Source organism: Sinohyriopsis cumingii, chromosome 12, assembly GCF_028554795.1.
Source record: "Sinohyriopsis cumingii isolate HCF-2022 chromosome 12, ASM2855479v2, whole genome shotgun sequence".
In the NCBI taxonomy this organism is placed as follows: Eukaryota; Metazoa; Mollusca; class Bivalvia; order Unionida; family Unionidae; genus Sinohyriopsis; species Sinohyriopsis cumingii.
This window is the reverse complement of record NC_142972.1, coordinates 43,682,206-43,699,570: the sequence shown is the minus strand read 5'-3', so window position 1 is coordinate 43,699,570 and position 17,365 is coordinate 43,682,206. Positions and strand designations below refer to the sequence as shown.

At 36.1% G+C, this 17,365-nt stretch overlaps 1 protein-coding gene across 1 annotated transcript in view; it reads right to left on the bottom strand.

The window, feature by feature from the left end:
* Positions 1-15,504: 15,504 nt before the first annotated feature.
* LOC149786350 (uncharacterized) overlaps positions 15,505-17,365 on the bottom strand; it is a 56,491-nt gene continuing 54,630 nt past the window's right edge. The window contains exon 14 of the mRNA XM_089976763.1: positions 15,505-15,691. Within this exon, the coding sequence (XP_089832889.1) occupies positions 15,559-15,691 (133 nt within the window). The 3' untranslated portion in view covers positions 15,505-15,558. The remainder of the gene's footprint in view (positions 15,692-17,365) is intronic.

Below are 17,365 nucleotides of genomic sequence, written 5' to 3'. Positions count from 1 at the left end.
ACCAACTAAGGAAAAATAACGAAAACATAGAGACCATATGAAATGTTCAACATAAACTGAATCTTAATATTTTCAAGAGTGAAGTTTCACACCATAACTAAAACACCGTATTTTATCTCGATGTCTCAAGAAGACAAATCTTGCTTGGCTTAAGATTTGGGACTAGGTTGTTCGTTCAGACAATTTAAGCCATTTTCCTTTCTACGTATTGGCACAATTGCAATACCCAGGCAAAGCCAGTTGAAACATGTCTTCTTCTTAGATTTGTGGTTCTCGATAAACGTGCTGTATCTAGGCTAGTTGGTGGGTGCATGGCTGATATCCATAGATGGGCACATGAATGGCATCACCTTCGATAGCATATCGCCAAGATCTTTCTGCATCGCTAATGTCGCTGAGTATTACGTCACTCTGGTTGCAGGGTACTATTCAACTTAATTGAATTTGGGGACAAATAATTCATCATTCTTCCTGAAAATCGGTGCTCAAAATGATATTTCTGCCTTGGAACTTTCTCCTTTATTATTCTGGAAATATTTGTGTCCATACGGTAATTTGTTGTATTTGGGGAGTCGGATCCATTTTGTTGCAAACAATCTGATACAATTTTCTAAAAGTTGACTGTCGATTTGATTGTCTGAAAAACATACAAATTTGCAAGAGTCCACTGCAATAGGAAAAAAATGGAAATGTGTTTACCATGAACGAAAACGTTTTACGTTGCTAGGAATATTTAATATACCATGTAAAATTATTTTCATTTTCTTTCTTTTATGTGCCAGGAAATTCACGTTTTCTTACTTTCATAGTGCAAAAAAATCTGGATTTCAGAAAAGAAAACTCATGTTTTTTTTTTTAATCGCGCAACAAATTTAAATTTGAAAAGACTCTCAACACTTCATGCTTTTGCTTTCATAATACAATTTATATTTTTTAAAAAGACATTTTTAATTCTTTTCTCTTGCTCGGAACGATAAATTTAGCTCTTTGTTGAAAATATGTACTTAACCTTTGCCGTTTTGAAATCAAAGAGACAGTTTTACTGTCTCTTTTTCAACATTTGATTTGGCAAAACGAAAAATAAAGAATTATATTCAAAGCAACAATTGTACAATATTTGGAGAATAAAGATAAGACTACACGACCAAAACATTTTACATAATATTTCACGTTGAGACCATAGGTTTGATTTTTCCTCTACCGATGCTGTCTAATATGTACGATTCATTAACTCCGATTGTTATATCCTGAGTGTATTGTTCTGTTAAGTTGGTAACTGAGCTTTTGGTACACTTGCATTTACACGATCATTCGCTTTAATCAAGAATAGGGACTGTACCATCTCCATTAATATTAGTACGATTTAAAGTTGCATGATAGTATCGATATACCTGCACCTGAGGTTGTGAACAGCATGCTCGTACCAATTAAAGACAGGACAAGGAGAAAAATAGGTTTGTACAGGAAAGAAACGATGTCGTTTTTGCGCCAACATCGCGTGGATGTTATCTGTATTGAATCTGAATGTTTCAGCGAGACTTGAATTCACATACCATACCTCTGCGTCACGCATCGTGCTTGCGACAACAACAATGACAAACACAATAGGCCCATAAAACTACATCGCCAAATTGCAAATAGGTTGAACCCAATAAGGTAAAAAAGAAAGAAGAAAAAAAGACAAATATAAAAAACAAGTTTAAAAAATACCCCCCCCCCCGCCCGAAATAAGCAGAAAATGAAACTGAGCTAACACTCTATAACTATATAGTTGTGATCTTCCATATAGGTAGAGAAACAATAAATATATTAAAATAAAATAATAATATAATTTCGTGTACATTTGATTTTTTCCGTGGAATGCTGAAAAGACATGTTGAAAGTTGAGATATTATGGCATGGTCTCTTGACTTCATCAGAAATCAGTAGATTTCTCAACACGGGTGCTTCTTGCTAAAACTTTCTGGTATGAATCTATTTTTAAGATCTTCATAGAATATACTTTGTAAAACAAAGCGATATTCATTTTGATGCATGAATGATGAATTCTGCTTGCGACGAGTGCATTCAAGAACCTCTATTCCATCACTGTCGAAATTGTAGAGTGATTCCAAGAAGACGTAAAAAGCCACTTCGTGGCTCGTACTCTGTCTGATTTTATTTAATGGATTTTAGACTCCACCCAAGCAGCAATATTTGGGGTACAGGTGGGTCTAGACCACTTAACCATCTTACGACGAAAAGAGACGTTCATACGGAGACATTATCGAAACTGAATAAGATCACCATACAATACAAAACTAAATTCGGAAAACGGAAGATTAGCCTTTTCCTAAATTAAAAAGAGGTCATTAGATAATAAATGACACGACGATGTTAGAGGTCAGGGATAAGTCTCTTACACACCGGTCTGAAACAAATTTCATTTTTGGAAGTGAAAACGATTCTAGTAAGAGCATTGACATCACGACGAAAGGTCGACCTCTATGAAAATGGCACGTATTTTATTCTTGGACAGAAAAAAAGGTATTGGTTTTGGCTTACCCACATAAAGGAAGTGAATGTGCTAAAATGTACAGTGAAATGTACAAAACATGACAAAACTAGAATATTTTGATTTATATGAATTACCTCCCCTGGAAGACAATATCGACTTGATGAGAAGAAATCTAGTATCCACCCATTTCAATAATGTGAGACTACAAAGATCAGATTTGTTAGTGTATGCACATATTATGCATATTTCTTCATGAACACATTATTGGATTCTTATTAAAACGTATAATGCCTTGTTTTTAATTGGGTTATTTTTAAAACGTATAATGCCTTGTTTTTAATTGGGTTATTGTTAAAACGTAAAATGTCTTGTTCTGAATGTGATGCCTTTAGAAACAATGTCGATTTAGACATTGCTCTGTGAACACTATGACTATCTATTTTCTTTAATACAAATGCGTGTTGTATATCGACGTCAAAACATAAATACATGCATTTTTGGTTTAGCAGAAACTTATATCCATTTTGCTGCACCTCTTGTTTGACCATTAACAAAGTCACTATGCATCTGTACAGAGAACAAAATTACAACAGAAGAGAAATAATTCCAATAATATACAATCATTAGCTTTTAAAGAGCATGATACTATTTTCTTGTGTAGCAAAGTGGTGAATTCTTTTGGTTGTCAGTGTCATAAAACTGGGAAGGCAGATTCGTAACATCTGTCACCAAAACAGAAAAAGCAAACGTAAAAAATACAAGCAACAACAAAAATCAAAAATAAAAAAGACCAAAACACCCAGTAAGACAACCATCGTGCTGAAGAAAGTGTTGCAGCATACCAAATCCTTCAAAACTTTTGCAGTACGCCATATTCTCTATAATGTTAACTAGATACCAAAATAGGTCTTGTCAACAATATCTTGTCAACAATTCTTGGTGACTTTATTCACTCGGCGTACGATATACAACAGTTGTATCATGGCAGAAAACCCTGGAAAAAAGTCAGTCAGTTTGTAAAATCTAGGTTCGGAAAATGTCAACAAACTGCCTGAATGAAAATCCAAAATGTCTCTTACATGATATTGAATATTATTTGAAACAAAGTTTGCAGCCTGTGAACCGGCATAAAACTTCAGCTAATTATATGTATGGTCACTTCATTTACTATGGATCTTGATCGTTATCAGATTTGTATGAAGCCTTGTTCATATCAGCGCATATTCCACGTTTGATAAAATTCTTATTTGAAATAAATCTTCCAACACTGTAATAAGTTTAAAACATCATAGGCAAGTTCACCTTATTAATGCGCATTTCACCCTTTGTCGAACTCTTCCTATATCTTGGTGATTTAAGTCCACATTCAATGTTCGATCACAATCGGATCATAAATATTGTCCCCGCATTGATAACAAGCTTATCGAATCAGACGTAATATCACCTTATTTACTTGAATATCTCCATCATTATCTAACGCATCCAAGGTCTTGATAATATAAACCTATAATTCACATTTGATCAATATTGGATAAAAATATGGCCCCCAGAGGTGAAACGAGAAAATGTTGATCGATGCATAGCTGATGACAGTGTCGCGCCGTAATTTCATTTTGACTTACAGCCAGGTTGGCTTAAAACGAAACAGAAGTCATTTTTGATGTTTCACTATTAAAATTTGATCTGAAATTTCACTTGTGCCTATTTCGAATATTTGTGGAATGAGCATAAACGTAAGGAATGGTGAACAATTTGGTCACATAAATATGCACCGACCTCGAAACACCCAGCCCTAATCCATAATGAGCGATAGACTTTTGACCAAAATGGGGTACAACTCTAGTGGAAATAGTACGAGTAGAATGACCGGTATCATGCATATCTTCTAATGATAGTAACAGCACAAACTCATTCTCGCAGCCATTCACTGAAAGCCACATACTTAATTGCATTCACAAAAGTCCGTCATAAATGGCATCTTGCTGTAAGCAAAAAAGGGCAACGACCCTGTCAAAATTTAAACAAAATTAAGCAGAATACATATTTGTCAATATTTACATCTTTAATGTCATTTTCGCTAGCCTAGGTTCCCATATGTTAACTTGTCTACGCTTTCGATATTGATCAGATAAGTCAGTGGTTCGAGTTTGTGAATTTCAATCAAAATCAAGTTGTTCAGATTTGATAACTATATCTACAGATCGAGACAAACGGAACATGGAACTAGAATTGACTCATAAATAAGCATTTTGTTTTTACTGCTGAACCGTGTTTGCACAAATACATGCTTTCCATCAAGTACACCTGTAAAGGTCTCTCTCTGCTACGTGGTCATAGTTTCGATTTTTAAACTTACAAAGCGTCCTTCCTCCAACATTTTCGGCCAATGTGCAATGCACAACTGTTACACGCTATTAGTTAGTTGATATTACACACTAAAGGAGGCAATTCATGAGATCCAACAGATGTCGCTTGGACAAAGCACTGAGAAATCTGATCTATCCGCCAAATTGTAGATGGGTTAACGTAGCGGAACCTTGGCTAGCGAAGATGCCTTAATTGATAAATATATTATTTACCAAGTTTCTCATCGATCCATAAAAATTTGATGACAAGTTGCAGTTACAACAGCTGATCTTAACACTCATTCAGCTGCAGAGCAAAAAAGACAAGAACTCTTTTTCAGTATGTGCATCTTCAAGTGATAAACATGCTATTTAGTTTCAAATCAATACATACAAACAACAAAAATACTCGCGCTAAGGAGATTGTGCTACAGGCTGTATTAAGCTACAAGACGAATAGGACAACAACTCTTAACAACAATCCCACTTCATCAATAACTCACTAGCTGTTTGTTTTTGCGTGTGTAAGACACTACTATAAACCTCAAGAAATAAACAATAAATTAGAATACACACTAAGGCAAATTAATACATTTAATTTATTTTCATTTCCCTCAAAGAACGTAAAATTTTTGGCGAAACAATCTTCTGTACTAGAAGCCACTCACTGATCAAAATTTGTATATATATTGGTCCCAGATCATGGCTCATTCACGCGTGTCTAATAAATGTGGCAGGTACAAACAGGGTCTGTTGAAATGCGAATACATAGGTATTTATTAAAATATTTACCACCTTTCATAGCATTTGATTAATAATATGAATGTTGAAATATTTGTTATAATATTAACCACTTTTCATAGCATCCTATTAATTACTGCAGCGCTATTTTTGTTCACGAGATTATCAAGCAAAAGGGCTCTGGCAAGTATGGTAGAAGCAAATTCATTTGTTAATATGCAAACTTTTTTGTATACTATAGCATTTACAAATTTTCATGGTAATTGTTAAACAAATGCAGTTCTAATTTTGCTAACGACATTATACCAGACAGAAAAATACTAAAATTACAAAAATTACTATAAAAACCAGATTTATAATAGACAGTCTAAAACGATTCAGATTTTTTATCTTCGAAAAAAGGCCTTAATAGGGACCACTCATTTTCGGGATGACTGAATATATCGCTGATTAGGTCAATATTGTCCCTAATTGTTGAAGAGTCAGGCCTAACCTCTCAGCTGTATACGGAACCAGCCAGGTTCAAAAGCCCATTTTCAATTTTGACACGGCTGTTTTGCCTTTGTTTCTTAAGTGAAAACAAAATAACGAAGTCAAAACGGTAAATATTTTTTTTTCATTTCATACCCAAAACAGTGATATGTTTACATTAAAAAGAACAATACATAAATTACAATTATAATCTCTCTTTAGCTTTCCATTACTTGCCAAAAATAAAAGATACATAAAATATAAATAGATATTAAACGTTCCATAAAATGTCAATAATTCTTTTGAAGTTGACAATCTATAGCAGCATAACCATAAATATCGAATGTCATCAATTATGACAAAGGTATAATGGTGTGTGCTTGATAATCAAATACGTTCACGGTAGTTCCTTTACTGCTGTGTGTAGAGCAAAGTAAATAGAGACATCCTGTTGTCATATTTTATTCCTCAGTTCATTAACATTGGTAGTAAGTTTGCGAATAATATTTAACACCACCAAGAGTTTAAAAACTTTTGTATAATACCTGATGTGTGTGTGTGTGTGTGTGAGAGAGAGAGAGAGAGAGAGAGAGAGAGAGAGTCATTTGGATTCTTAACGTAGCTTTAACAATTTTTCAGTTGCATCTTTACGATGTCTGCAGTGTGGCAGTTAATAGTGATGTCTAGCACTTGGACATCATGCCGCAGACATGTAACATCATGTCCCACCCAGTCACATTATCCTGTGCAGAGCGCCAAGCTAGGTAGCTGCTAGTATCATTTTTATAGGTCTTTGGTATGCCTCGGCCGGAGTTCGAACCCGCAACTTCCCGCATCCGAGGCGGACTCTATAATACCTGGTTATTTGTACCTACAAAAGTATCAGCCTACATAAATTAAAAAGGACCTTGGATTATCTGATTAAGAATTATAGAATTCAATAATCTTATAAGGAAACCACTGATAATACTTGTTTTATATTACAATTAGCGCTGTACTGGGAGTAGGGCAGAAGCTTGCACATGCCCTTTAAACATGGAATAAAAAAAATTATACCTTAATTTAGGCTTTGGCTATTCTAATTTTAAATAATTTGAAATAAGGGGCCTTTAAAATTACGTCATACTAATTTTCCCCATTGACAACTAGTTTTTATTCAAAATATAGTCACAAGATTAAAGTATCTTAAATTTTCTGCTGCATCACTGGCTATCACAATTACCTACTTTCCTTTTTAAACTCGAATGTTTCACACATCTTTTTAACTGATCAGTACATCTAAAACTCAAAATCTGAAACTAAAGACCTAGATAAAATAAAAGTGTACTATACAACAATGATAATGTTCCTAATCTATATCTTCTATTGTCTAACTTATTATCCCCGTTCGTCTACACTGCTTCTGTCTGAGTGCATAGTATATCCTAAACTTTAAGTATAACCTTGGAGTTATGAACTATAATAATAAGCAGCAATCAACATAATTGTCAAACTTAACTTCACAGTTTAGATTCTAAAAGGTTTAGACATGGAAAGCATAGTGCAAACAAGACAAAATCAAAAAAGGATAGCTCTTCAGTCGCAAGTGTATGACTGTGTTACGTACTATATTTATTACACTAGTTCTCTCAATTAGGATATCTCATATATTATTTGTTTAAGATATCTTATTTAACACATATCTCAGCAAATAAATATTTATTGTTAAATCATATATATATATATATATATATATATATATATATATATATATATATATATATATATATATATAAACAAGCTTTATTGAATACTTAAGAGTGAAATGTGGAAACTTACTGGCGAAATGATTATAAACTCTCAATACTGTATTTTCAAATGTAAAATAAATATCCTTTTATTTTCACATGTAAGACTTTAAAATTTCTAGTCATGACATGCGACGCTTCATTGCGTGTCTACTGAAGTTATACCAGTAGCAACAAAAACGAGAACGCTGTGAGCTAGAACAAATACATAGAAACAGCATTACATTTCATACACAGTAATCAATTTTTGCTGAACAAATCTGACACGCCGCCGTTCGCGTCTCTACGAAGTTATATCCTGACTTGCTTTTAGTCAGATATGATTAAATACTTAACCAAATTTAAAAACAGTCATTGACTGCGACTGGTTAGGTCATTCCAAAACTATCGTTCTCATGAGTCAATGATATAATCACCCCATGCAAGTGAGGTGACTCTACGAAAGGCGAGGAGGGAAGGTGTTCGAGGGGAGGGTGTTGTGCTTAATCTTTTAAGCTTCGATTCTGGAACAAGTTTGAACTATTTCTTTTCCACGCGTAAATACCAAAAAGCAGTAAATATCAAATAAGCAAGGAAGAAGCAGAAGGCAGGAAACCACTTAGGGTAGATCAAAATGAAGATAATGGAACGAAAAAGGAACATAAATACTCGGGAAGATGATGAGAGAAGGAAGAAAATAATGAAGGAATTAACACAGCAGAAGAGACAACAGCAAGAAGAATAAAAAATCTTTCTTCGGACACTATAGAAAATAAACTTACCCCTACCCAAATCCAAAGGAAATAAATCAAAATGCTCAGCCCAAACAGCAGGAAGCGTTACCTACATCTAGCAAAAAGATAAAAAACTCTGAAGAACAAAATGATAGAAATATACACATAGCAAGAAGAAAGAAGAGCACCCTCAAAAAGTATTTACTTCACTCATACAAAACAGTGCGAAACATGCACCCATATATATATATATATATATATATATATGAAAACCTGATAATAAATAATATTTGTGAGTAATATTTGTGGTCTAAGGTTGACATTGCCCGGGGTGGGAGTGGGAGACAAGCGCCCCAATCCTCCAAAAAATGCCCCATACGGCTTGCGTCTCTGACTGCCTCTGTCAACTAAAATCCAGCTCCTGGCCTTCGCGAGTGGCTTAGATGTGAAGCCCGGCAGACCATGTTTTCTACTAACAGGAGAAGGGATGAAGGCGGCCCACTGGCGCCTTAAAACCAGTTGCTTCGGGTAGATGGGACTCGTAAACCTTGGATGGTAGCTCATCTAGGAGAAGGAAAACTCCGATTCCAAACCTCTGCTGCCTTGTGGCTATACCCACTCATGGGAAAGGCTAAGGGAGTAAACCCCGACAGAAAATCCGGAGATGGAGTCCCTAAGGCGGTCTGACATTGACTTCAATGTCATTCCGGCAACTCCTGCGACGCCGCTGGTGCCAAGCTGTATCGGCATTCGTCGTTCCCTTGGGCACACTAGCTGCGTGGAGAAGGGGGATCTGCTGCATGGACAACAGCTGATTCTCCATACCACCCTGTCCAGGCTTCACAGCTCCAATGGAGAGGCAGCTGGTATGCTGCCTCTCCCATGCTTGTAAGGAATTTGGACTGACCATCAGTTTGAAGAAAACGAACGTCATGGCGCAGAACGCAGACTCCCCTCCCTCTGTCACCATCGATGGGTACAACTTGGAAGTTGTCGAGAACTTCACATACCTCGGGTCTAACATCTCCAGCTCACTCTCCATTGATTCTGAGGTGAACGGCAGGATTGCCTAGGCAGCAGCAGTGATGGCCAGACTTAACCAGAGAGTCTGGAACAACCCCAACCTAACAGAGAAGACCAAACTGCGTGTCTACCAAGCCTGCGTACTCAGCTCACTTCTCTACAGCAGCGAAACATGGACCACCTATGCAAGACACGAGAGGAAACTCAACAGCTTCCACCTGAGATGTCTGCGGCACATTCTGCACATCCAGTGGCAGGACAAAGTACCCAACACAGAGGTTCTAGAACGCGCCAACATGAACAGCATGTTCTCCATTCTCAGCGAGAGGCGCCTTCGCTGGCTTGGCCATGTCAAAAGAATGGACCCAGGTCGCATTCCCAAGGACCTGTTATATGGGGAGTTGGCAGAAGGTGCACGACCAACTGGACGACCACATCTGCGCTACAAAGATGTTTGCAAGAAGGATATGAAGACGGCAAACATCAATGTCAACGACTGGGAGAGCTGTGCAAACAACCGTTCCAGCTGGCGCCTAGCTGTCAGTCAGGGAGTTCAAAACGCAGAGGAAGAGAGAAGAATAAAACAAGCTGAAAAGAGAGCTAGAAAGAAGGATAGACAAAAGCTTACTTTGGAGCTACGCCATCGTCTCCCGTAGACGGACGGATGCCAAGTAAAATGTGCCTAATCCAGGAAAGTTTTATATAACACACAAGTTACTGCAAGTGAATGTTTACCACCCTTCCTTAAAGGCATCTATAAGTGAATCTTTTTTTATCCTCTCGGTTTTGCCACCCTAAAAGAACTTGAAAAATAATGTATTCAGTTCATTTTTTACATGGCATGGAGGACTTGAAAGAACATCAACAAGATGAATTATTTTGGACAAAATCATGGATTTTATCAAAAATAATTTTTCCAATAAGGGACAAATGTCTTCTGCTCCAACAGCAGAGCATTTTCTGTATTTCCTTCAACTTCGTCGAATAATTAAAATCTACCATATCCTCCAAACTAAAAGAGAAATCGAGGAATAACAATCTTTGGTCACACCTTCGAATGATCAAGCACTGCTGGAATCGTTATCGTTGGTAACATTTCAACATCATATGCGCATTTTGACCACATTTCACAAATATAAAGCACATGGTCTTAAGGATTAGCAATATATAACAACACCACACAATCATAAAAGCACTTGGATAAAAAAAAAATCTTGGACCAAATATGAAGCGCCATTGGAATAACGACCTTCACATTCATGAAGTAATATTGAAATAAGCTCTGACCTCATTTCAAAATTATCAGCGCAGTAGGAATAACAATCTTTGATATCACAAGCATAAAGTATTGTTGGAATAATAATCCTTCACTACTGTTGACAAGAATATGTGGATTAGGTATAAAAAAAATCGTTAGCCACACTTCTGAATCTTAGGCGCTATTGCATTAACAACTTTATGCCACAAATCACAATCACATATGTAATTCACAACTTTCACAGTCATTTGCCCATTTGAAATATCTTTCCTTGGCCTCACTTTTAAACCATGAAGCACAACTGAAATCACTACCATTGGCAACACTTCACAATCATAAGCACATTTTAAATAACAATTATTTGACAACTCTTCATAAATATAAAACTCTGATGGAATCTTAATATATGACCACATACATAAAAAATTCCATCCAGACTCTCTGGATTATCTCCCCTCCAATTGTAATTTTTTTTTAATAAACCTGATTTTTTATAGGGAAAAAATCGAACAAAATAGTTGTATGGCTGTACACTTACGAAAATGAAAAACAAACGTACAAATTATAAGTAACCTGTACAAGATGACAGGTATGTGGTTGGGGTCCATAGTACCCGACCGAGTTATAGACCAAACTGTCTTATAACCAACCAAGTCAGTTACCTGAAGAAAATGATGTATATACAAAAAAGATAGCCTCTGTGTGTGTGTGTGTGTGTGTGTGTTTAATAAAAGCAAGTGCAAAAATACATGCTTTTCATTAAAGGAAGACAAAACTAGTCTGAAATACACTTGTATATTGACAACCTACATTTGTGTAGTGCAGTCCATAATAAGTTAAGTACTGTACATACATATGGAAAATCCATGAATTAGAGAAAAGCTCACGTTATAAAAATCATGCATCAGTCACATCCATTTAGAAAACACAAATAACACATATTGAAAAATGATAATCCTCATTTGATCTATATCTCATTGTCAACAAACACGTCACTAAACAATTCACTACAATATTGTTGCCAGTAACACGTAGCTGTAGTTGTTTACATGCTACTTGTACATGTACTTAAAACATGCTAAACTGGCCTAGACTGTAATCAGCTGGAGACAGCTATCATCTTCCCATGGCTACCCTGGGGATATATATAGAATCTATGTTGGGGTTAGGACCGAGACAAGGAAATCCCAGTCAAGGGGTTATATTATTTGTCTCCCCATGAGAAAATTTATATTGTAAATAATGAAACAATACTGGGCCCACACCTCTGTTGTAGTAGTATAGGCTATTATTATAACAAAAAGTTACATGTAGCATGAGTGTCCATGAGTGGGTTATTCATGGGTAATTAGTGATCAGTGTCACTATCGTATATAACTCTTCTTTTCTTTTTTGGAGGTGAAACTGTTTGTGACATACTTGTGTTGCTATTAATATTGATTGTAAAATTATACCCGTGTATAAAAGACCCTCCAAATACGGACCCTAGCGGATAACCATGTGCGAAACTTTCACGTTCACAGATTCTTTCAAAATTTATTTTTCTGTCTTGGAAATATGGCAAGTGCTACTGTGAAATTTATGTGTTGATGGATAAATGATTCCTTCTGGCTGGTAAGTGCATTATTTGTCATTAAATATTATAGGTATATTTTTTTATTCAACTGTGGCACAAAGGAGATGCTTAACAAAATTAGAAAAAAGCATGCTTCACATAACACATTTTCTGGCTGTTACTAAGTTTTCTGTAGTTGTTAAGGGGGTTGGGAGGCTATGAAGTGTATAGGTCTATAGTCTATGTGCATGAATCAGTGTTTTCTGTCATAGTTCATTTCACACAGCACTGAGAATTTTATCCTATCTGTAGCAGTCATTTTTCAGGTCAGCGGCATTAAATGTACCCAACATTATATAAATTGTTGCACACGAAGCATTTAAAACTACTTACGTAGCTTTAGCTACATTTGATGATGCTGATCTGAAAATGTATTGAGCTAGGCCTGCATATAGAATAAAATTGACCATCCAGTGTGGAACGAACTAGCATAATACCAAAACGTTTGACATTATATTCGTGTCTTTGTCTCTCTCGAAATGTTTTTGTAAGGTGTGTTCTCAAAGATGGATTTACCTTAAGTTGCTATGTTTTTGTTATATATTTGTTGTTGTTTGATTTTAGAACAACTACGTCAGGCACAGCAGAAGACAATAAGAGTTTCCTTTTTAAAAGTAGTTCTGAGCGCATGGACACCTTGACTGAGACAACTAGACTGAGATAAGAAAAGTAAGGTTAGCAAAACAGCTATATTTCTCTGTCGCATAGGTGAGAAAAGGCTATTCATGGGGAAATGAAAACATGTGAACAAAATAAAAGTAAACTTGAAGGTCAGATATCTAAGGTTTCAAAAGACTGGAAATTTGATTTTAGTTTTATGGCGCCATTGGTATGATCGTGGAAAATGCAACAATTCATCAGATTCCATTGCATTTATTTAAGTTTGTTGCTGACTTCCTTTGATGAAAGGTGCTTTATTTTTATTGACAACTGAAGACAGCTTGCTCCGATGGAGGATGCATGTGTTATTGAATCACTGCTCACTTTGGAGGACTAAACAAATGCCTGGTTGTTATTCTGGCGGTAACATCAAATAATTGTACAACGTTGATTAAGACTGACATATTTTTATTTGCTTAGTATATATACAGAACGATCGGTGCTTCAATGGTAATCAGTCTTCTTAGAAGTTTCAGCAACTTTTTTTTCTGGGTACATTTTTCAAAAACTTAGCCATCATCTGTTTGATTATAGTCTTTCCTGTTCCTGCCTTCAAAGGTTAGTCGATTAGCTAGTCTGGTAGCACGACTATTTCAGTGTATTCACAGCATACAGTACTCAGGCCAGATGCCAGCATAAGTGGATTATGATATCACAATGCACTGTTAAGATTATTTGTCAACATAAGCAAAGAATTTGTTTATGTGACAATATATAGATTCCAGTGCATTGTATATCTAAGTTTGCAGCTTCCTTTCATGGTGCATTTGAATTTCTACACTCCAAACCTAAGATTGTATATACCAGCTTAAACAGCCAACAAAGTTGTCACAAAAAACGTCCCTGTACTGGGGGCACAAAATAATACATGTGAAATTTCAGGAGCTATGACATGATCATATTTATATAAGAATTTGTACATGATCTCATCCCGAAAAGGACAGGAAACTTCTTACACGTTATTTTTCATATATTTAGGAAGGAAAAAATCATTTTTTTTCATGTACGAGAAAAATACATGCTTATGAAATTTTGGGAACCATGCCACAATCATGTTATATCCTAATTTGTGTTTGATTCAGGATCAAATGTGTACACAGTGAAGGTTACAGAGCAGGGTGGTTGTGTACTCAGTTCTTTATACTCTAAGGATGATCTGAGCTGATATGTTTTGAACAATTTGAGGTTTTGTAGTAGATACTGAGATGAACCATACAGAAGTGAATTACATTAGCCCAGACTTGAAAGTACTAGGGAACACACAAGTGTTTCAGTGGCATCAACAGAAAGAATATTGCGAATGGAGCTGAAGCATCTCAGCTCCTTTTAAGCAGCCTTGCATGTGTTTCATTACATATTTGTGTAATGAAAGTGTACTGTCAAGAGTGACACCTAGGTTTTGTACTGACTGTGTAAATTCAACGTTGATGCTAATATTTGATGATAGTTGGTGGTATACTGAGGAGCCAATTTTGTTTGTCAAGGTAAGGTGATGGTTCATTTGCCTCAACAAAGAGAAGCTCCAGGCAGAACCCAAGCACCTGGTTGGATCCAGCACCCAAAGTTAGACACAGAAAAGACATCCATATGTGTAACACACATAGTGCATGCAAAATAGCTTTCCAAATTAGAATTGCCAACCCAGCAAGCTGAAATACTGAAAACAAATGCTGAAAAAATTACCAAATCAAACCAAAACAAATTTGGGGTAGGTAATACTTACCCAAACACCAATTACTAGTTGGGGGGATAATAATAAAGAAGTTCTGCTTCACTAGCCAGTGTATAAAAGCTCTCCAAAATAACAAAAAGGGGCACAAATACAGGAAAATTACACAAGGACTGGGGAGAATGTATCAAATGCAACACAAAAATATATGACTGACATCAATTATTCCTAATAACACAGTGAATGATAAAAAATGTAGATCATACAGAGGCATGTGATATCTTAACAATGTCCAAGGAAAAGAACGATGATATTTGACATGATGAGAGCAAGTAAGGCAATAGACTGGGATCACCTTGGTTGTATCCCAAGGAAATTCACCTTGACAAGTCACTAGTACCAGGAAAAGATACAGCAATGCAATAATAGGAGGTATTGTATCAGTGCTATTAAAATAACAAAATCTATAGGCAGGTTGACAATAAGCAGTTGTAGTGAAGTCACTGACAACTGTTGAGAGACTTAGGGGAATTATAATCTCAGGTTTTTATCCCCTATAATTATATTGCCTTCAAAACTGAGAACCCTCCTGCCACATGAAGTTAGACTGCAGTCAAAAGTGCTGCTATTGTTTGGGATTCAGTCTTTTCTCCTTTTGCCAATTATAACCTTTCTAAAACTACCCCCCCCAAGCAACATATATAAGATGAAACAATCTCAATGCATGAGTTAGTAAATTATTTATTTTCAAATCTGTCAAGCACAAAAACAAATAACACCTATGGGTGCCTCCGTTTGTCTTTTATTAATTCCTCCAAACATGTGATATCCAGGTGGAGTAACTCTCTCTGTGTGATAGGATTTATCTGAGGCTGAAGGACGTCCACGTCATCTGAAGCAGCACACATGGACCTGTAGAGCAAAAATATTTCAATGATCCTATTTGTAAGTATTTTTGTGAATATATGGCAACCAGTACCATATCGTATTTCATAGTTTTGGCCTGTGAATGGCATAACTTTGCAAAATTCACAGCGAAATAAAGAAACAAGCACATTACTTTTATCCTTGCAGAAAATCCTGTAATCAGAACCAAGAAAACAGATTCTCTGACATGGAAAGAATTTTGATGACTGCTGAATTACAGGTGAATAAAACGTAATGATCATATACATTATCCTAATTGACAGTGAAGATAAACACATAGATCGGGGCCCCCGAGTGGCCGAGTGGTCTAAAGCGCTCTTCGTTACGGACCACTGCCATCTCACCTCTGCCTGCGTCAGTTCGAGTCTAAGATTCAGCCAATGTGGGTATGTGAGAAAGCTTGCCAGTAGCTTCTCGTGGGTCAGTGGTTCTTTCCGGGGTTTTCCCGGGTTCTTCCTCCACCATTAATACTGGCCGCCATATATAGCCTATCGTGTGCTGAAAAATGGCGTTAAACCCCACAACAACAACAACAACACATAGATCACATGCATTTTACAGGTAAACACTCAACCCAATAGTTTACAAGGCTACATGTGCTGCATTTTGGTCATGTTCATTTCTTTCTGAGTGCTCCTGATGCTACTTTGTCTACATCAACAAGCAAACTTGACCAAAACCTAGACAAGAGTACATTATCTGTTGAGTGCAAACAAGCATATTCTGTGATCTTTTCAGGACCAAACATGCAATAGTGCACTTAAAAATGATAGTTCATAAAGTAATTTATCTAATACTAATGTGTTCTACTGAACAATATTAGCCAAATTCTTTTAAATCTATAGTCATTTAAAATTATCCAAAAATTATTTTGTTTTATTATCTAGTTACAGTCAAACCCACTTATCTCGACTTTGGTTATCTCTAGAACCCATATATGTTCTGCATTTTGGTCCGGTCCCAAACAAATCCTTCTTTGTTATGCTAATTTTTCACTGCTTATCTTGACCCCTGTCAATTTGATAACTCTCATTATGTTGTGCATAAGTTTAGGTCAGAAGTAACATGTGGAGCCACTTAATTCCACGAAATGCAACTTTTAATGTCCATCTTGGAGGCATTTTACTGATCCGGCATTTCTGCTACTACCGGTACCTCGTACTGCAAGGATGTAAACAGTCGGTACAAGACCAAATTTTACTGGTACAAACGCTAATCAACCAATCTCAACAATGCTTGGTTTATCACTTGCATAGAGTGGAGAAAATTATATTGCAAACAGTATTTTAGAGAAAGGAAATTTAATGAATGCATTTCTGACCTTTACAGGAGCTGCATTCATAATGGACAGTATCGTATGTCAACACCACGTTAATATAGTTCGTTCCACACTGCATCATGAATTTTACCGATCTGTAACTCAGTAAATTATCAGGTCAGCATCATTAGGCTAAAAATACCTAATTCATTTTGCACTATATATTTTGAATTAGGTACTTTTAGCTACATTTAATGATGCTAACCTGAAAATTTACAGAATTACAGATAGGATAAAATTCACGATGCTTTTTGGAACGAACTGCTTTCCAATATCGTCATGGTCAGTCACCAACTTAATCCATCACTATTAACAACTGTCTTTCATAGTTTAAAGTCAAT